The sequence below is a fragment of the Anolis sagrei genome, chromosome 4, assembly GCF_037176765.1.
Source record: "Anolis sagrei isolate rAnoSag1 chromosome 4, rAnoSag1.mat, whole genome shotgun sequence".
NCBI lineage: Eukaryota > Metazoa > Chordata > Lepidosauria > Squamata > Dactyloidae > Anolis > Anolis sagrei.
The window spans coordinates 222,520,657-222,543,020 of NC_090024.1; the positions used below are offsets into that span (position 1 = coordinate 222,520,657).

The following is a 22,364-nucleotide window of genomic DNA, read 5'->3' on the forward strand; positions in this document are numbered from 1 at the left end:
TTAGGACAGTGATATTGATTGACCACAGTATGTATCTTAAACTAGTCACTACGTATTTTATTCTGCATGTTTAAAAACTTGGAATTTGGATCTCTATATTTTCAGGTACTCAGAGGGGTTTTTTTTCTGTGTGTTATTTTTTCTGTGTTTGAACCTCAGCAAAAATTTAAGATGCTGAGATGTTCTGCAAAGCCAGAGAAAAGAACAAAAGAACTTTCAGGAAGATAGTAGATTGTGCAAAGTAGCAAATATATGCAAATCTATAAACACTGCAGAATTGTATTGGACTTTTTCTCAAAATGTTATCTGCTTTGGCACATGATTTTGTATGTTTGATTGTTTAAAGCAGCGGTTCCCAACCTGTGGTCCACAAGAACTAAAATATGGTCCATGGCCTCACCGTTCCTACACCGTTGCAATGAGAGCAACTGGTCTCGTGAAACCCTCTTATAGTGCTGAGGCTTATTAAATATGTTTTTCTGTGGGTGAACAGATGACGACCACTGGATGGCATATGTTCTGTATCAGAAGTATCAGAAGCTAGAGCTGATGTAGTCTATCCAATGCAGTTTTCTGAATCAGCACCTCAAATAACCAAGCCAAATCTAAAGTTGCCCAAAAACCGATTTGTAACTCTTTTGGTAGTAATGTTGGAAAGTGGTCCCTTGTCAAAGTGGTCCCTGTTCAAGTGCTCCTTGGTCAAAAATAGGTTGAGAACCACAGGTTTAAAGTTTACAATACAGTTATCTAAATTTTGTTGACATTGTTGAGAAACAAGGCTGGTTGAAGATATTTTGTTTGCTAAAGAGGACAAGATGGCACCTGTCTTCTTCCATTTTCTGAAGCTCACTGTGCTGGCAGTTGAATCCTAATTTAATGTTGGCAGTGAGACAATCATTTCTACCACACCTAAGCCAAAACACTTACGTTAGTGGGAACATGCTGCTGTATGTCACACAACTTACTGCCCTTCCATGTACCTACTGCCCGAGGCAGCCTTCTCATTCTGCCAAATAATAGACTTCATTGTGCTGTGAAACTAGGCAATCGGTTATATTCAAAGCCATAGCAATTTCAATCTGTTTCAGCATAAAAAGATGTAAAGGAGTCAATGAAAAAAGTATTAGTTAATGAAAAAAGCTTATGGTTAAATTACTTTTTCTCACTCTCAAAGGGACTACACATTCCTTTTTAGCTTCTCAGGCAATATGTTTTAAAAATATTTTTATTAATATTATATTTTGTTTTACGAGTAGATTTTGTACATTTATTTCATACACATTATTTATCTATAAACCCATTTCTCTGCCCTCTTCCTATTTCTCACTCTTCCTCTCCATTCTATATTATCCATTCACTTATATATTTTAGTTCTGTTCACTCTTTTTTCCTCTCCACCCCATCTCCCCCCACCAAAATCCATACCAAAATTTCCACTAGAACTTTAACTTTATCCATGAGCTCTGCCTTCCCCATCTCTGTACAATACTTACATTAGCTTCACCACTATTTATCCATTATGTATATATCAACCATTTCTCTTTAGTTTTTCTCATTTTAACTTCCTTCTTTATCCTCACGGTTACACTTGCTATAATATCTGATTGGACCTGATCAAACAAGTAATTGTTCCGATTTACCATATTCCATTTTTTTCATCTTTCCAACCTCATGCTATTACTTCCTTTTCTGTAAGAATCATCGCTTTGAATAAATCTTGATATATTTTTTACATTGATGTTATTGTTTTCTAGTATTCCCATCAACATCAGCTCCATATTTACTTGAAGTGGCGTTTTAAATCATTTATCCATTTTTTTTTTTTGTTATTTGTTCTCAAAGGGTTTTTGCCTTTGGGCATTCCCACCACATGTGAGCATACCATCCTCACACGAATCCAACCCAATGATCAAATATGATTAGCAGTAAAAGTTCGACATGTTGGCACTGTGGATTTAGCAAAGTTTGCTATGCTCAGGCAATATGTTGTGAGACATACTAAAATGCAAAGGCACCAGATCCTGTCTGATCTTGGAAGCTCAGTAGGGTCAACCCTGCTTAGTACTTTATTTAGTAATTTTCTGGAAGACTGCTAACTAATACCAGATACTTTAGGTTATATTTCAGATGAAGGAACTTGCAAAACCACATTGGGAAAGCCCTATGGGTCACCATAAATTGACAGGGAACTTGAGGGCACATACCTGTATAGATATGAGCTCTAGTGAGTGCCCAGGAATATTTAACATTGCAAATAAATGTGATACGTTTTGCTTAGAGATCAAACAACCCAAATCTTGTTGGTTTTAGATGACAGCTACAATGGTAAAAGTATTTCCCAGATGTTTTGTAAGTAGTAAATTGTATTGTATTATTGCTCATGTGGATGCTTGAAAGTTTGTTAAGTGCAGTTTATGATTGTTTATTTGTGTGCGGGGGGCGGGGGCGACGTTATTTCTACTTTATGTTGAGTTCTCATAATTACTGCTTTTTGAGTGATTATTATTATTTATTTGGCAAATTCTGCTCCCTTCCCTTGAATATTGCTTCCTGGGCAGCAGTAGCTGCAGTGCAAGGAGATTGCTCATAGAAGAGGGTGGCATGGGGAAACAGGTCTCCATTGAGTTGTTTCCTGATAAGTGGAATTAGGGAGCTGTGTTTGGGACTGGAGTCACAGTGTAATCTCTCCAACTACAATGGTTACACATTTTGAAGTGGCTAAATGGGTTCTGGCCACTGCATTTAAACACTCTATGAGATGTCATTCTGTCAGATCCCCTGCATTTTTTTTGAGCTGGGCAATGCACAAAATAAATCAAAATGAAAGCACAGGCTTTCCTCTTTCTCTATTCAGATGGACAAAAGGCAAGATCCTTCTTCTGTCGACATCAAGCAGGTCCTTTTAGAAATGAGAAAATACCGAATGGGGCTTATCCAGACTGCAGACCAACTTCGTTTCTCTTACTTGGCTGTTATAGAGGGAGCAAAATTTATTATGGGAGACTCATCTGTACAGGTGAGTATTACCGACACCATACCAAATACGTCATAGATTGTCTTACATTTTAGAAGCCATTTGGGAATTGGCTTATATTTTTGTGAAAAATCAAAAAGTGTAAGAGATCCAATGGTGATAAAACGCACTACAAATAGGTGGGCCACCTATTATACTTCTGCAAACAACAGCATAAGCCAGGTTCCAGGATACCATTGGGTTTGCTACCCTAGGTTATGTTGCTATTGTATCCTGAACCAGTAAGATATTTGACCACTGACTTGGTACTTAGCTAGTCTACCCACTTCTTTCTGTGTCATTTAGCAAGAAGGAATAAGTAGGAAAGATATGCCTACCAAGTGGCACACGGTTGCTACATGTATACCTTTCTATAGTTATCAAAACAGTTTACAGTACGGACAATACACTCTTGTAATTCTTCCTCTTAAATGTCAACCTATGAATAGTCCAGGAAATTCCTGATTCAAAAAAGCAAACAAAAGTGGGTGTGTGATAAGGAAAAGTCTGTTTGTTGTCTTGGTGAAAGTTAATGAGTTTCTGTTCTTTTGAAGGAGCAATGGAAAGAGCTCTCCAATGAAGACTTGGACCCACCGCCAGAACATACTCCGCCACCACCAAGGCCACCCAAACGAACCTTAGAAATGAATAATGGAAGGGTGCATGACCACATAGAGTTTTTCCCAGTGGTCGAGGACAAAATCATATGCGCAGTCAGCACGCTGGAGGAGAAGGTCCCTGATGGCAAGATGTGCCCCCCTGAGCAACTCAACCTGGAGAGGTAACATTGGCATGCATTGTTTTGGGATATGGGTAGCAGATACTCTGCCACCATGAAGCCAACAGCTTGACTTGGTTGTGTAGCATTCTTTGACAAAATTGGTTCCTTTGTTTTCTTTTCTAATATTTTTACTAAAGCATAGAACATAATAAGGATAGTATAAGGATAGTATGCTATTTCATATGTCACATAAAACTGGACTAAAAAAAATATTAGAGCCACATGGTCTGCAAAAAAACTATGTTACCAGTCCTGGTTTTAAAAAGCAAGTATGTTTTGACATCAAACTGCATTAGGAAGGGAGAGCTGTAATCTAATTAACAGTTAGTACCTTTTCCTGATCATGTCAAGAGGGGGAAGTCCATTTTTTTTTTCAAAAACAGGGAGAAGGAGAAGTTTGGACCACAAAGTCAGTCTTGGCTGCCTCATGCTACCCTAAAACTTTGCTAACCAAAGAATAAAATGTAAAGGCTGAGAAGAAAAGTAAAAAAAAAATAGGCCCCATTGTGTGCATTTTTCTTGACTTCTCTGCTATGAAAAAAAAAAATCCAGAAAGAGAGCTATCTTCAAATAAAGAGTTAATTTAGGGCAAATTAATTATTATTGTTGGCTCTAAACTATAGGCAATCCATCTAAGTAAAAGAATAGGAAATTGAGCAATCTATGTTATATGACAGCATTTTCTAATTTATCTCCTCCTAAAAATTATAAATTTATACACTATGGCCTCCATATCTGCAACAGAACCATTCCCGATACGTGAAACTATGAATATTATTGAACCCTAATGTTTTAAATGGAACCAACAGTGGAGAAACCACTTGCCCAAATCTGAAGGTCTTATTGAACATATTTTCAAAATGTTTTGAAAATCAGTACATGCTCACACCATTCTTGGAAATCGAGTCAGTTTGCACAGATGTTGTAAGGTGTTGCTGTGTCTTGCGGTTTAAATATACATACTCAAAAGTTGAGATCTTGTTAGTAGTGACAAATGAAGTTGCTGCAGTAGTTACAAGGGAGGGTAGGTAAAGATGTTTCATTGTCATCAGGACAAGGAGGTTGTTTCTTCTGAGCAGCCTTTGTATTCAGTGCCTTGTGTTGGGTGTATCCCTAGAACGAGATGGTTTTTGGAATATTGCTCTTAAAAACTCATGAAAGATGAAGGAGTTCCCCTTAAAATCTCAAGCAATGGTGGATGGAGGCAATTTTACCTCCCAGCACCTGTCTGGCAAGGCACACAAGCGAGTTTCAGCATTCCCAAAGTAACATCATGTCACTTCTGGCCACCTTTTTGGCCAATTTTGGAAATACATTCAATTAACCTTGAATATATTTTAATCATGTTTATTATGTTAGTAATTTTAATCTAAATCATTTTAAAGTGAATATTGTATGTTTTGAGGCACTGTGTAGGTGTCATTTGTAAGCCACCTTGAATCCTCCTTAGGGTAGAAAAAAGCGGGATTTAATTAATTAATTTTTCTCTCTTTCTGCTGCTTTGAAGAAGTTTGGAAGACTTCAAAGAGTTGAGAGGAGAGTGTAAAAGTGCCTGAAAACCAGTTTCCATTTTAAAGACAGTATCTGGGACTTGGGGTTGGAGGGGTCTTTTTCAGCACCCCAAGGGCTCCATTTATGGGTTCCAAAGTCAATGTGTGGATTGCATTTTGCCCAACTCAATCTAAAGCAGTAGTTGATGCTCAGAAGCTTCATGTGTCTCAGTCGTGGAATAGTTTTAAAGAGGGTCTATATAAGTGCAGATATATCTCATGGGCATTACTTCTTTAACTGTAGCTTTTGTGCAAGAGGCATAATAACATGGAAAGAATTGGATTGGGTGCATACATTTCACACACACACCCCCCCCCCCAAAGAAAATAAAATACATCAAAATCTTTTTAACATTCTGAGGTATGCTATGTCCCTTGTGTTTGTACACACACATGTTTCATCAGATGTTCTTCAGATTTTCCTGTTCCCTTTTTAAAAAGGGAATCTTCTACTGTAGCTTTCCCAGAACACCCTAGCTCCAAGGACCCATCCAAAATCCAGACATTAGAGAATAGGCTGCTCCAAACAAGCTGGCTTCTTTTTCCAAGAGTACCTTTGCCTGTCTTCCCCTGTGCCTGTAACCATGTAAAAGGTTCAGTGCAGAAGTATAGCAGGATTGTAGGCTCAGTGTTTTACTTGATCTTTACACTTGATGAAAATGAAAGAAGTCAGTTTCCCAGTGGAACTGAAATATTCTTTGTGGAACCAAAACCTTGTCAGGGTGGAACTATGAATCTGATGTAGTCCTGTGGTCCTTCTCTGAGAAGAAATAAGTTTCTTTTAAAAAATTACAGAACTAAGCATATTTCACATTCCCACCCTTGGTTTCTTAAAGCCTGTTGCAACTCAACGAGAAGTGGGCCATGTCTTTCATGGAAGTTCAGAGATGATGAAATGATTTCCCACTCCTTGAGAGGAAGCTAACATCAATATAAGATTTTATCTCTCTTTTGGAAGGGCTGGTTACCTTTCATTCCAAGTAATTGAAACTAAAAGCTGCAGAAGCAGAACAAGTTATGCAAAGCATGTGTGGGAAACAAAGTTCATCTCTGCACACTAGAGGTCACTGCTGCTTCGTGACTGTATATGAAGCTTGTAGCCAGCAAGACACTACTTTTTAAAAACATTTTTAAATCTATGCGTGAAAATACATGCAGTGCTAAAACCCCAAGGAATGTTTAATAATAATAAATAATATTAATAATAATAAAACTTTATTTGTACCCCGCTACCATCTCCCCAAGGGACTCGGTGCGGCTTACATGAGGCCACAGCACATCAATAAACAAAGGCGGTAACAAATAGTCAATACAAAACAGTTAAAATAAACTCAAAAACAGAAAATGCACAATAAGCAATAAACAATAACAATATCAATAACATACAGCATTTATGTTTGACATGGTTGTGAATCACTTGCTCTTGTATCAGTCCTAAAAATCTTTTAGTTCAGGAATGGGCAACATTCCAGCTCCTTATGCTTGTGGGCTGCAAGTCCCATCAGTCCTAGAAAGCATAACCAATGTGTTAGAATGTTGGGAGTTGCAGTTCAATAACATACAGGGTGAGCTATACAACTCCCTGTTTTAAAGGGCACGGAAATATCCTCCTTGATACAAAAGCCAGATGCTATAGTAAGTAAGTAAGTTTTAAAATTCCCCACTCCTTTTTAAACTCTCATTTCCTGTATCTTTTAGACTGTGCATTGATTTGCAGGTATGTTGTCATGCATCCTGTTCATCCTAAACATACTGACATTCCTCCTTTTCTACCATATAGTCTACTCCCCATGCCATTCCCAATTCCCAGATAACTATGCATCCCTATATAAGCTCTCACCTCCCCATGTTTCCCCACAGTTCTCCACATTCAACTCTGATGTCTTCATAAATGGCAATAGTATATCAATTAGTTTTAAAAATATGCTGTACTAAAATCGTACCATAAAACATTTTATCATCATCACCATTTGAATCATCAGGCTAGCTGGGGGCCATTACCTGTAGCTTCGCCTACTCACTTCTGACAAAATATATCCTCTTTAGGAATTTTCTAGATTCTCCAGGCAATTCTATGATATGCTTCCATCACTGAGTCACCCTGGAGGATCTAGCAAATTCCTACAGAGCATATCTCTCCGAGTCTACAGGGGAACTCTGTGATAATTTCCAGCAACTCTATTAATTTCAATAGGGTTCACTATTATCCATGGTCTCCTCTTTCCATGTTAAATAAATGCATCCCCTGCAGATATGTGGGTTGTACTTACCCTGTGCTGTTTTAGGAGAGTATGTTTTTATTTTGAAGCCAGAGTTGGACTTAGTACCAACTCTGAATCCACACCATGAATTGTTTCTAGCACTGACTTCCGAGCCCCAAGACTGGAATGACCTGCCAGAAGAGCTCCAACAGCACAATCAGCTGTTGAAATTTGAGACCTATCTCCTCTGGCAAGCCTATCCAGACAAAGTTAACTTGTGAATTTCAACCTGCATTTTATCAGTAATTTTAATCTGCATTTTATTTGTGTATATTTGTAATAGGTATTTTAATAATGTTCTATTTTATCTTGTTTTAACCATATAAATAAATATATTATTATTACACTATGCAACAAAACTTGAAAAAAATGTGTTCCTGGTTTGAAAGTGTTATTTCCTGTTTAATTGTGTGGTACTTACTTTGAAAGTAGTTATTATTTTCCATTTAAAACCTTTCAAAACAATAAATCTTTTCCATGTTTTTATGGACACCAATTAGGAAATTTTATAGAACCAATTAGGAAAGGACATTCATAAGCCAGGTCAAAAATTGTGTTGCATTATGTTGTTGTTATTATTATTCCCAAAATTTTAGAGAACAAGCTTCTTCTTTCCCTCTATTGTTTTAAATAACAATAGTGAAGCTCCTGGCCAGCAGTGAGTGCCATCTTCATTTCCTATGCCTCCAGCCACGCTTAGGGCCTGAAGGCATATGGAGTAAAGGAAGTGGTGAACAGCTGCAGCCACCCATACTTGAAAAACTGGAGAGATTAAAACATAGAGGAGCAGGAGATCATGATGGGTGCCAAGGGAAATGTCAGTGGACAGACTGGCACCCACAGGTACCAGCTGTAATGGATAGAGTTCCACTGGAATAATATATTATGTGTCCGTTGACTAGAGTGAAATTTAGCACCACCTCGCTACAGACACAATAATAAAAAGTACATTAGGATTTGGAAAACATGGCTATTTGTTGTTTACAAGGTATGACCATCCTGCCCACAGTACCCTCTTGCGTGTAGTCATGGCTTCCTACTGTGCCTCTTTCCAGCTTACCATCTGTGTTACGCATGTGCTAAAGTGGCTCAAGTGTCAAGAAATTCTCCAATTCAAATATATTTATTTTTCTTATTTTTCAGCACTAATCAAGACACTGAGCTTAGGAAGAGAACTGTTGACAATTCACCGCACAGTGAAGAGATCATGAAGCCAGAAGAAGAGGACGATGAAAACATGATGCCAACTTGGAAACCATTTCTGGTCAACATCTGCATGTTTACCGTCCTGACAGCAGGGGCATACCTCTGTTACAGGGTATGTTTTCATTGATGGACATGCCAAGGATGGCACCAAAACACCAGTTACCATCATCGGTGTTTGTTTCGGTAAAAAGAAAGCTAAAGGCGGAGGGGCAGCTGAGCCTTGTCCCGGTGGAAGTGTATCTTAAAAATTGAGAAGCTGGAACTATGGTTAGGGCTTAAAGAGAAAGTTGATGCACTAGGGTTTAATTTTGCAGCCCTATGGTCCCAAGAACATAATATTCTAATCTCAGGGCCTTAAGATATTCAGGAGTAAGCAGAGAATATGCCAAATAAGTCTTGTGTTACTTTCATTATTTTTCCTTATTTTTAAATGGAATAATAAGAGTTTACAACACATTGTTGTTTTTTAGTCTTTTAAAGCCAGTTTCTGTTCTTTTGGTTGTTTTTCAGTAAAAAAAAAAAAAACCATAATTAGGCACAAGTGAAAATTGCTTGTATTCTCCAACAGTGTGTAAGAGAATATATGATTGGGTTCCTTCAAACACCACTATACACCCCCACGTTACTCCAATAGAAAAGAATGTACAGCTCCTTTTGGAAAGGGAGACTCTTTACTGCATGCCTTTTACAGACTGAGGGCTCAGTCTCTAAAGAACCACTTCTGTATAACCTCTGTTACTCAAATTGGCAATTGCTCGGGAGAAGCAATGAATGAATGGAGATTATATAGTAGCATCTCCCCCCCCCCCCCCCCAAACAAAAACTTGGCTTACATGAGTATTTTTGGTAGTGCAAGTAATATGGGATATATTTTTATCTTTTTCAGATGTATTCTTGCTTTCATTACATGTTTGTTACAATGGGTACCTGCTATCGCTCAGGGCATCCCAACAGGTCAACCATTTTTTTCCTTTTATTTAGTTGAAATGAACTGTATTGCTTCCCAGCTCGCTCACCCACCACCTATTTCAGGTCTTCTGTTGCACTCTGTTTGTGTTTGCATGCCTATTGCCATACACCATCTCCTTTCCAAAATAATTTGCTGTTCTTTGGAATGAGAAGAACAGAAATGCAATCGACATTTGTCCACCAGCGTTTACAAATCGCTTTAGATGCTCGCTTGAGAAAAGGACCGGTTTCTAAGGTTCATCATTTGGAATGTTAAATCAGTTTCTTTCCAGACTTGCCATGTCTGTGAAGACTGGGGCTTGTTTTCAAAACAGAAGCAGTTTGGAAATAATAATGATTACAGTGAGGATAATTTAACTCCTTATTACACAGGGCCTTGGGAATAGTTCTTTATAAATCTCAAGTAGCTAGTTTTTTGGATTGTTTGTGTGTGTGTGTGTGTGTGTGTGTGTGTGTGTGTGTGTCAGGAGCAACTTGAGAAACTGCAAATCGCTTCTGGTGTGAGAGAATTGGCCGTCTGCAAGGATGTTGCCTAGGGGACGCCCGGATGCTTTGATGTTTTACCATCCTTGTGGGAGGCTTCTCTCATGTCCCCGCATGGGGAGCTGGAGCTGAGAGAGGGAGCTCATTGCGCTCTCCCCCGGATTTGAACCTCCGACCTGTCGGTCTTCAATCCTGCAGACAAAAGGGTTTAACCCATTGCATCACGGAGCTGGTGAGAGAGCAGCTTTCTTTGAAAGGAAATTCCAATAGGCCTGGCACGTCAGATCACCTAATCTTTTGCAAGAGACAAACAACTATGTTGGTGATCCCTAGGAAGGACGGAGTTGGCTGTTAAAAAAAAAAGAATAAAGATTTTAAACTTGTCTTAAAATATTGCTGTTCAGTTTCTAGATGTTAGGCTGCAATCCCAGACTTAAAATTAAGCTCCATTGGACTCATTGAGGTTTACTTCTGCATTAGATATGCATAGGATTGTATAATAAATATATGACCTTGGAATAGCCAGGTATAACTGAACATATCTTCTAAGAGCAGGATTTTAAAAAATGGCCAATCCGGTGTTTTGTATTAGTTTTAGTTAAGTGTTGACATGACTAAGGTAGTAAACTGAATTTTTCAGACCCCTCATGTTATGAGCATGGTGCAAAGAACAGGACAAATGTATTCACTAAAGTTGTAACTTTTTCAAAGTAAAAGTATGAGTACAGTGCAACTGATGACTGTTTTGCAAATTCTTGAATTCCCCTTATGTAGCACTTAAGTACCATCTGCTTTTTTTTAAAAAAAAAATGAGAGTAATAGACTTTTCGCTTTCTTTATTTTTGTTCTCTACCACCCTCACAAACTTTATGGCTTTTTTTCCTTGAACCAGTGCGGTGTTGATTAAGGGTCTTTAGGAAAGAGGAAGAGATGAGAGATTGAATTGAAAATAATAATAAAAGGCTACATTTGCATTAAGGGCTTTCTAAAAGTACAATAATAAATCCTCAGGTAGTGCTTGGGAAATCTTACAAAAAGAAAGAAAAAGTTACCTGTGAGGTTGTTGCTCAGATCAGAATTTGAAAGGAGAAGAGTGGTTAAGTGGTCAATATTTAATAGTAATATTGAAAAACATGAACAATATTGGTATGAGTATAGAAAATGGTATAATATATAATGGCTCATCTGTGTATTTTACTATACAGTAAGTGGTTGCTTTGTCCCCATCACACTATTGTAATTCAGTAGGATATTGTTCAGAGCTCATTTGTATTCCCATTTTTATTCAAATGCATGTGCAAAGTCTCCTTTAAAAAAGAGTCCTGATCAAAATCCATGCGCTTGAAAAGTTTAAAAGGATTTTTATATTTCTGCTTTCTAATGTGCCCAAAATTATATTTGCATGATCTGATTATTTAAATGGCTGTGGTTCCAAGGATGTTGCTGGAGTGACTTCATTCAGCCAATAGATTGGTAGCTCTGTGTGTGTGTGTGTGTTTATGTGTCAGTGCACACAGACACACTCTCTCTTTCTCTTTTTTATAACAGAAGCAGGTAACGTGTATCTTGCCTAATATTTGGCATGACTTTTTATTCAGTTTTCTACATACACCTTGTAATCCAGTTGTATACCACTCATTTCAGCCAAGTAAGTATAGTACAAACATTCCAGAGTGTGTACAAAGCCATATTCACACCTCGCTCCTGTGCGCACACAGTAGCTTTCAGCAGCAAATAAATTGAAGAAAAGAGTGCCTGGGTCCATTGAGCTGCCTCTTGTGACTCCAAGGAAGCAGCTTTGTGCAAAAGGCCACCAGAACCAAAGTGAGATTTAAAGTCTGTACTTCCTTGTTTGGTAGAGAACAAGGTATTTAAAAAATAAGAATAGTAATAAGGGAAGTTCTCAAAAAAAAAATTAACAATAACTAAGTAATAAATGAATTTTATCCTTCCTAGGAGAAATACAGGTATACCTCAGTTAATGAAGTAGATATGTTCTTGGGCATTACTTCTTTAACAAAGAAAGAAAGGAAAACGAAATGGATGCCCGAAGTAGAAACAACATGGAAAGAATAGGGAATAGGTTCCTTCACCACATAAAAAATACAGTTCAAGAAATCCAGAACTAACATGTATGTATAAAATGAAAATACCAAGACAAGGTAGGCCTTATACATCCGAGATCAGACGAGATCAGGCGTGTTCAGGGTGGTATGGCCATAGGCTGGCCTTATACGTAGAAGTAAGCAAAAGCATTTCAAACCCTATGGAAACGACTTGAAGGTTTCTTCCAAAATGCATCTAGGGATATCTTTTGTCTTTCACCAGCTTCCACTATGCTTACAATTTCCACTGAAGTGGCCAAAGTGATTCTTTAACATGCTGAGAGTAGCTGGCGGGGCAGGCTTGTGTGCTTTCTGCTCTTCTGTTTTTTTATCCATGGATGCTGATTTCCTTGCCTGTTGTAAACAGGTAGGATCAACTAGAACTAAATCCCATTCCTTCCCCCTCAAACCTTGACGCATTGTTTACTGCAGACACAGTGCTGCATCTTAACACTGGAAGTCTGTGTTTCTTCTATCCTCCTTTATCCTCCCAGTGCTGATACTTACTTTAAAACATCCTCCAGCTAGACAGAGGACAAAGAAGGAGATGGGGCTGGGGAAGCATAGAAAGACTCTGTAAAAAGGGGGCTTCTTTGTCGGAGGCTTTGTTAAATGAGGTATGCCTGTAGAAGAGTTCAGAATGTCTCTGTCGAATCCGCCAGTGATTGTACTATACTTGCGTCCCTTTCGTAAAGAGAATTAAAGTTCTTTGTTGCTATAACTGCAGGGTACGGGGTCAGGGAAGAGATCAGTTCTGGCTGCTGTGCCCAATAGCCCACCCAGTGTCACTGTTTGCCTTTTACCTATTTGAACTCAAGAATGACTTATACTGTAGTGAAAACATTCAGTAGGATGCCCTAGTAAAGCCCAGTGAGGTGTGTATAAGGCTTATGATGCTGAACTATAAGCATTTTGATGTCCTGTATATGTATGTAGTAGTTTTGGGTGTGTATATACAGTAGCGTTTTAAAAAGTGGATGTACTGGTTAACCTATTCTTGAGGTGGGGGGGGGAGGGATGAAGACAAAAAAATATCCATGTTTAAACTTGTTAGAAAGTTAGTGAGCTGCTCTGCTATATGCCTTAAGCAAATATTTACTCATCAGGTCTTTCTTTTTTACAGATTGCCATAGAAAACTCTTTTGTAAAAAAAAAAAAAGAAGAAGAAAAAAAATAAAAAACTTAAGAAAAAAAAGACACAAGCTAAATGTTTTGGTATAATACATTTTCAGGTATATTGTCTTTTGTGTAAGGCGCTGCAATGACCTCACAGTTTCAGTAAAACTGTACAGTTTTTCAATTTCCCATACAGATTTTCAGTTCTCATTTTAGCTGCAACAATAAAATTCTTTTGTAAAGAAGCATGTCTGATATTTCTCCACTTCCTCAAAAAAATATCTTGAGCTGTTCAATGGTTGACTTATTATAGCCACATGTCTTGGGATTGTGGCAGGGAGGAAAAGGTCATAGTTCTTCCATCTTGTCCAGGTTGTAGAAAAGGAGTTTGGGTATATGGTTTTAATATTGAAACAACCCTGCAGTCAAAGACATAGCTCTGACTCATGCTGTTGAATTTTAAATAATTGCATCCACTTGGGTAGCATGCTGAACCATATGTAAGTGATAATATGGGCAGACCTCAGGCTTGCATGCTTATACATCACCACACCTAATGCCAACAACAATGCACTCGTATATTCCACTTTATCTCCCCAGAGGGACTCAGAGCAGATTACAGTACACATAAGGCAAGGCAAAAATCTGGGTTGCAATTAAACATCAAAAAAACCAAGTTTGTGATTAACAACTGGGAAATAGAGGGAGAAAACGAGAAGGGAGTGACATACTTTGTATTTCTAGGTGCAAAGATTACTGCAGACGCAGACTGCAGCCAGGAAATCAGGAGATGCTTACTTCTTGGGAGGAGAGCAATGACCAATCTCGATTAAATAGTGAAGAGGAGACAACAAAGATCTGCATAGTCAAAGAAATGGTATTCCCCGTAGTCACCTACGGATGTGAGAGCTGGACCTTAGGGAAGGCTGAGCGAAGGAAGATAAATGCTTTTAAACTGCGGTGTTGGAGGAAAGTTCTGAGAGTGCCTTGGACAGTGAGAAGATCCAACTAGTCCATACTTCAGGAAATAAAGCCTGAATGCGCATTGGAGGGAAGGATAGTAGAGGCAAAGATGAAGTACTTGGGGCACATCATGAGAAGAAAGGAAAGCTTAGAGAAGACAATTATGCTGGGGAAAATGGAAGGAAAAAGAAAGAGGGGCTGACCATGGGCAAGTTGGATGGATGGTATCCTTAAAGTGACTGGATTGACCTTGAAGGAGCTGGGGGTGGTGACGGCTGACAGGGAGCTCTGGCGTGGGCTGGTCCATGAGGTCACAAAGAGTCAGAAATGACTGAACGAAGGAACAACAACAACAAGGCAATGTCTTTTTACCAAACAGCAACAAAACATACACATATAAGGTAAAGGCCCTTTCTTTCCATCGCCGGCATTTTAAGGCAGTGCTCAACTTCCGGCCATGGGGAAGTGCTCTTGTTCCATTTTCCATGCCGAAGGAGCCTTGCTGGCTGTAGACATCTCCGATCTTATTGCCAATATGTGGGGCACCCTTTTACCTTCCCACCGAGGTAGTACCTATTGATCCACTCGCATTCCATGCTTTCAACTAGCGGCTTTTTACTGCTGCTTTTAAACCATTATAGCGTTTCTTGTTATGTTCACACTTGAGAAACTTGCACATTAATTTTCAAAGGGTAAACCAGAATGCTTCAGTTGCTTTGAGTTACACTATCACCTTGTCTTTCCCCAATTTGGGAATCAAGGCATCTTAAACAAATGTAAATAAGAATCTACAGCATGCAAGAGTTGAAAGCAGATAAAAGAAAATTTAAAAATACATATATACAAGGCCTGTTTCTCCATTCTCAAAGGTCTGCTGAGTTACAATTTTTGCAGTAAAGAGTGTCATTCAAACCTAGTTCCAGAGCCATTGAAAAGAGATTCCACTTAGACACGCATATAGGTCAACTTCTGTTTTTGAGATCAATTTTAGGTTAAAATGCTCAATTCATACACAAGTATATGCAGTATTTTTTCAGATCTGAGTGATTTCTCCTGAAGCATCAATCATCCCAAAAGTTAGACCTGCTGCTTTTGCATTTTGTGTAAATGATTGAGAAAACAATGAAATGTCATTTCAAATGTTTTAATAAAACATTTTTTTAAAAATGTAAACTAATCCCAGAAATAAATACTGAAAAGTACAAACACGATGTACAATACATAATATGTACATTAGAAGTTAGGGTCTGATACAGTGACGGGAACTTGCACAAACACACACTTGGAATATTTCCCATTATCAGCTGGAGGAAAACCACCCTGTTCATTCAGAATTTCAAACTGTTTACTCAAACATAGATCTTACTGAGTTCAGTAATAGTTTTATGTAAATATGTTCAAGATAGTAGTTACAGATCACACAAAGAATCTTAAAACCAGAATTAGGCACTTAGATGAGAAGACCTAGATTTGTGTTGTTGAAGACTTTCATGGCCGGAATCACTGGGTTGCTGTGAGTTTTCCGGGCTGTATGGCCATGTTCCAGAATCATTCTCTTCTGACGTTTCACCCACATCTATGGCAGACATCCTCAGAGGTTGTGAGGTCAGACCTCACAACTTCTGAAGATGCCTGCAATAGATATGGACAAAACATCAGGAGAGAATGATTCTAGATCATGGCCGGAAAACTCACAGCATTCCAGAACTTGATTTTCTTTAAAAAAAAATTAAAATGGTGTGCCTCCTTTCAATTTTGGAAAGAGGGGGGCAAAACTGGCAAATGGTTTTGAGGGTCTTTTATTATCCCAAGAATAAGTGCACTTACAAATCTTTGGTTGGTTGGGTATTTTGTGGGAGGAAAGTTGTTCTGAGTGCTTTTTGTGTACAGAAAGAAAACTAAACAGTTAAGGGACAGGTGGATAGAGGAAATGTTAGACTTCCATGCAGAGGATAATCACCTAGAACGACTACATTGTAGGTGTTTCTTGTAAATTACATAATGAAAACTGCACTGAATGAAAAGTTAGATTTGTGCAGATTTAAATTGTGGGCATCAATATATCTTTAAAAACCCAAGATATTAATTTTAGTTGTCTCTAACTCCATAACAAGATAATCAGCTTTCTTTTGACAACTTGATCATGATTTCAGAGAATCTTGATCCACAAGATCAATAAATACAAAAAGTATTCTGTTTCCTCTGTGTATAAGAGAAAGGCTGTATATTTGTATTGGTCTGAAGTTGTAGATAACTATCTCTTCTTTAAATGAAGTGACATTCCAGACTTTATTCATTAGGTGCTTTTACCCCATTTGAATGGCATGATATTCTGCCAGTCTGTGTCAATCTATTCTGTGCAAAAAAAAAAAAATCAACTAAAGGGAACTTCAATGTGTGAGATCTTCTTAATCCAGCTACATTATAGGATCTAGTTGTTGTTATTTGCAAAACTGATTATTAGAGATATTGAAAAAAGTTAAGAATAGTTTCTGGTTGTAAGAACAGAGTTACCAAGGCAGTTTTATACTTGCCAGCTGTGTTAAAATGCTAAAGCACTATTTTCTGTCTGGGCTGATGCTTTGAAAAAACCCATTCCAAGGGTTTGTTTTCAATACATAATATATACTTTCTTCAACACTCTGTAGAACCTTCACATGCTAATAAAAGTAAACTCAAACTGCTGGCCGCACTTGACAATACTGTTCAAAATACTGTAATCTCAATTTCAGTTTCCAGGTACATGGTGTCCCTCAGTTCACAACAGATTTTGTCCATTTTTTCAAAGGCCAGTCTTCCCTTTTCACCTGCACAGAAAAAGGAAAGTTTTGTTTGTTAAATAGCCAGTGTTTGCTGAATAAATTGTCCCTCCCATAAGCTCCTAACCAACATAGTTAATGCTAAGGAACCTGGTGAGGTTAAATCAAAGGTCTTGAGGGCTACACATTTCTCTCCTGAGGTGAATAAATTTAGCCCTAGAGATGGTCGGACTAGCATGTTTTCCTTCTTCTCTCAGCATGAACTATGCTGACCAGAGTTAATGGAACATGTAGGCCAAAAACTTCTGGAGAGCCATACACTTTCCTACCAGAACAAGAAGGTCTTCATCTGTGGAAAATACCATATTTACTCAAGTTTACCATGCCATCAATTGTAATGAGCACCTCAATTTTGAAAGTGCGGATTACCAAAAAAAAAAAGGGGGGGGGGTTAAATATAACACATGGTTTCCCAAGGGAATGTTGTGTCCCTTCATCAAGTCCCTCTAGCAAACTTGCTACCCTTGGACAGGAGGCAGCTTCCCAACTGGTCATCTCATTGTCCCAGCAAGAGACCAAAGCGTCGACAGAGTCACTTGCCAAGGAGGCGGGAAAATCCCCAAGAGCCATCAGGAATCTATTAGGATCCATAAGTCTCCTGGAGCGGACTATTCTAGTGGGTCCACCACCCCTCCGGAGGCTAGGGAGCGTGGTAAGTCTAAACCTGATCTAGAAACTATTCCTAGATATCCAATTTTTCAACTGAATGGGTCATAAGCTTCCTTGCCACACACAATGCTTATATTTGGATGAAGGCAAAGTTTATTAGAAACAATAGCACACGAAACAAGTACAGAGTTGCAAATACATTCACCCACATGACTATTCAAGCATTAGTCACTGTAGTTTTTAATCTGAACCTGTGTCCTTGGTTAATTGATCAAATTGTAAATGAATATTTGCTTCCATTGTGTGTAAAAAACCTAGGGCTGGGTCTTACTTTTAAATGTTTGGACCTGAAGTAAAATCCAAAATGTAGGAGAAAGTCCAGTTCTTTGGAGAAAGTAGTTTTGTGTCTCAGCACATAACTAGCAGAATGAACGCTGCTAGTTTCACTGAGGCATGATTCTTGTCATTCGCTGTCACTCAAAATCTACAAGTACAAAATTGCTAATCCACTCACCAAATGAAAGAGTTGTTTCTCTGGCAGCATTTCTCACATCCTCTGTTTCTGATAGACACAATCTGGCAATTTGGTCTATACTTTCAATACCCTGTTTTTTTTAAAAGAAACAAGGGGGCAACAGTTATTTTAAGCCTTTCAAACTTTCCCCAGTCTTAAAGATTGTTTCAAGCTGTTTTAAAGATCTCAGGCTCACACATTTTAATAAACTGATCTTAAATATCTGTAACACACAAGATTTGAAATGTTACCTTTTTTTGGCCATGGACTCTAAGAATTTTAGTCCAAAAGTGACTTTTCCAAGTACTTCAGAATTGTATGTGACACACTTGCCAAACGTGTTGGCTACTATTGCACTGTGCAAATGAACAGCAGACAGAAGTCTAATGCCTTCCCATTTTCAATGTTTCCCTCACTGTCCTGAAACACACCTACACTAAGCTCAGTGGCCACACAACCAACACTGCAAAATAATGAAATACGACTGCCTATTAGTATTCAAAGGCTATACATTGCCCTAACACATTCTAAAAGGTAAGTACCTCAGTGACTTCAAAATATAATGTTTAAAGTAGTATCGACTAGTAAGAACATCTCACACTTCATTAAAGGCACGTCCATTTACATGGTGGTTTCTGCTCCTGTTCAGAGCAACTCTTACTAATGCATGAAGGATTCCAAGGAAATAACACTGTATGTATGCTTAAGAATATATATATATTCAATTCTCTTTTCTATATTTTAATCCAATTGAGAGTCTAATGGATCAGGACAGTGCCACATAGGTATACCCTTCCCTTATAAAAAACTGTTCTGGTATTAATTCCAGGGCCACAGCTTTAAAATGTTATAGTTAGTTTGGCCACTAAGATTTGAGGAGTAGTAACCACCATAATCGTCATCTTTACCAAGCTGTATTTAGGACAAATGGAAAATTAATTAGAAGTGTGAAAAGTTGACTATTCACTTGCGGCACAGTCCTGATCCAGATTTCCCAGCTGTGTAAATTACAATAATAGGATATGTATGATGTAACTTCTAGTTTGATTCCAGGTCAGCAACCTATTGGTGGTATATGCTGCCATAACCCCAATTAGCCTATCATACGGATGTTGGAAGATGTTGCAGAAGGAGAACAGGGACAACCTATACATTCTCCTCTGAAGCTGTACGCATGCCACTGTGTTTCTACAGGAGCAAAACCCATATTTTGTCTCATTGGTGATGTGGCTTTCCCATGTCTCCCACTCCCTCTGCTGGCTGCCTGTGAAATAAATGGATAGCATATTATTCACCATCATCACACTCACTCTGAGGTTTTTGAGGGCCAGACATGCAGCTTGCTGTAATTTTGCATCTTCGTTGTTTAAGAGGTCTGTGTAAAAAAGAAGAGCCTGGAAAATAGAACAGAAAATGGAATAGTACTATTAGTACTAACACACACACTCCAAAAATGCTGAAACTTGGATATTCGACATCAGTAATCCAGCAATCTTCAAAGGGTTCTACCCTAATAGTTGGACAGGAGAACCCGAATGTGCTCCCTCTGTCAGCTCCAGCTCCCCATGTGGGGACATGAAAGAAGCCTCCCACAAGGATGGTAAAACAACAAAACATCTGGTCGTCCCCTGGGCAACGTCCTTGTAGATGGCTAAGTCTCTCACACCAGAAGCAACTTGCAGTTTCTCAAGTCGCTCTTAACATGAAAAAAAAACCAACCCTAATAGTTGCTCTGCAACTCTTGCAAAGAACAAGTATTGAAGAGTTTATAGGAGCTGGTAGCTTGCAGAGGCCAATGGCAATTACAGTAAGGCCAATGAGTGTACCATTTTGACAGGCATCTACTGGCATTTCATTTTCACAAAGCCAACCATCACTCAGCCCCATAGCTCTTTAGTACACTGCCAAATATCCACAATGTTATAGGCCTGTTGTCTGGTTTTATCGAAAAAACCAGGGAAATCCATATGCTGCCAGATTTCCACCAATGGTTACAAATCAGTGTATTTGCTATACTGATATACTAATGTTAGGTTTGAAGTAGGATGACACAAGTTCAGATCTCTCTGTCAAGTGCCTTCAAGTTGTGTCCAACTTAATGGCAACCCTATGGTTCACTGGTTCAACAGACTGGTTCAAGATTGGGAAAGGCGTACGGCAAGGCTGCATCCTCTCACCCAACCTTTTTAACTTGTATGCAGAACACATCATGCGATGTGCGGGGCTGGATGAATGCAAAGCTGGGGTGAAAATTGCTGGAAGAAACATTAACAACCTCAGATATGCAGATGACACCACTCTGATGGCCGAAAGCGAGGAGGAGCTGAGGAGCCTTCTCATCAAGGTGAAAGAAGAAAGCGCAAAAGCCGGGTTGCAGCTAAACGTCAAAAAAACCAAGATTATGGCAACAAGAATGATTGACAACTGGAAAATAGAGGGAGAAACCGTGGAGGCCATGACAGACTTTGTATTTCTAGGTGCAAAGATTACTGCAGATGCAGACTGTGGCCAGGAAATCAGAAGACGCTTACTTCTTGGGAGGAGAGCAATGTCCAATCTCGATAAAATAGTAAAGAGTAGAGACATCAGACTGGCAACAAAGATCCGCCTAGTCAAAGCCATGGTATTCCCTGTGGTGACCTACGGATGTGAGAGCTGGACCTTGGGGAAGGCTGAGTGAAGGAAGATCGATGCTTTTGAGCTGTGGTGTTGGAGGAAAGTTCTGAGAGTGCCTTGGACTGCGAGAAGATCCAGCCAGTCCATCCTCCAGGAAATAAAGCCCGACTGCTCACTGGAGGGAAAGATACTAGAGACAAAGTTGAAGTACTTTGGCCACATCATGAGGAGACAGGAAAGCCTAGAGAAGACAATGATGCTGGGGAAAGTGGAAGGCAAAAGGAAGAGGGGCCGACCAAGGGCAAGATGGATGGATGGCATCCTTGAAGTGACTGGACTGACCTTGAGGGAGCCGGGGGTGGTAACGGCCGACAGGGAGTTCTGGCGTGGGCTGGTCCATGAGGTCACGAAGAGTCGGAGACGACTTAACGAATGAACAACAACAACAACATGGTTCACTACCATAGCATTCCAGCAGCTTACCAGAGTGAGCATACTCTGAATGCAGTGAATAAGAAAAAGGAGATTATAGCAGGGAAAGCTAGCATGTCTCTGCGATTTTTCCACCAGCAAGTAAGGATGTTTTTCTTTATTTAGGTCTTTCAACTGGGTGGAGCCAGTATGCTGTAATGCTTTCAATGATGAACTATGACATTGGAGACCAGGATTCAAATCTCTATTGCATCGTGTTTTAATTCATATTGGAACTATCTTGAGTCCCATGCTGGGAGAACAGCAAGATACCAATTAAATAAATAAAATACCTTTTCCCTGAAATTCCTGTTGGCCACCGCACGAGAAAGACACAAGGAGGCTGCTTTGCCTACTCGGTGGTTTTCATCAAGCTGCAGGGCTGCCAGAAGTTGTAAGGTCTTAGGCAGGGGCTGGAGCTGATTTAGTTGTTTCCCTTTCAACTTCTTTATTTTCTTCACTCTTCCAGGACGCTGCAGGTCTTCTGTTAATATGACTGCAGGGGGAGCAATTTAGCCACATTATTGGAGAAACCTCTGTCCTCCGAAAATTACTGCATATACTCCTGTATAAGTCCAGAGCATTTAGTCAAAAAATTGATGCCCAAAACACAGATCAATGTCACTCTTATCAAAATCCCCTTCTCTAAGTGATGAAAAGCAAGACCTTAGGCAATTTCTCACACAATAATACCAAATGACTACAGGGGTCGATGCCTTCTTTGTAATTTCTTCTGGGATGAACTAAGCTCTCATCTTTCATCACTCAGATAAGGTTGTTTTTGTCTTGTTTTTAAAATAATATTGTACTTTAACATTTTTTTAAAAAGGAACCAATAGTGAAAAGTCTTTTTGAATGCCTTTGTAGGAAAATGACGGGGGGGGAGGG

At 39.0% G+C, this 22,364-nt stretch overlaps 2 protein-coding genes across 6 annotated transcripts in view; one reads left to right on the top strand and one right to left on the bottom strand.

The window, feature by feature from the left end:
• PTPN1 (protein tyrosine phosphatase non-receptor type 1) overlaps positions 1-13,732 on the top strand; it is a 112,219-nt gene extending 98,487 nt beyond the window's left edge. The window contains exons 7-9 of one of the 2 annotated variants that reach the window (XM_060772120.2): positions 2,855-3,016; positions 3,568-3,794; positions 8,749-13,732. In XM_060772120.2, the coding sequence (XP_060628103.2) occupies positions 2,855-3,016; positions 3,568-3,794; positions 8,749-8,938 (579 nt within the window). In that variant the 3' untranslated portion in view covers positions 8,939-13,732. The remainder of the gene's footprint in view (positions 1-2,854; positions 3,017-3,567; positions 3,795-8,748) is intronic. The other variant, XM_060772121.2, reaches the window with a different exon arrangement.
• Positions 13,733-15,575: 1,843 nt separating this feature from the next.
• RIPOR3 (RIPOR family member 3) overlaps positions 15,576-22,364 on the bottom strand; it is a 125,270-nt gene continuing 118,481 nt past the window's right edge. For 3 of the 4 annotated variants that reach the window (XM_067468191.1, XM_060772118.2, XM_067468190.1), the window contains 4 exons: positions 21,770-21,972; positions 19,700-19,783; positions 18,390-18,480; positions 15,576-17,254 (listed from right to left, as the gene is read on the bottom strand). In XM_067468191.1, the coding sequence (XP_067324292.1) occupies positions 17,154-17,254; positions 18,390-18,480; positions 19,700-19,783; positions 21,770-21,972 (479 nt within the window). In that variant the 3' untranslated portion in view covers positions 15,576-17,153. The remainder of the gene's footprint in view (positions 17,255-18,389; positions 18,481-19,699; positions 19,784-21,769; positions 21,973-22,364) is intronic. The other variant, XR_010909926.1, reaches the window with a different exon arrangement.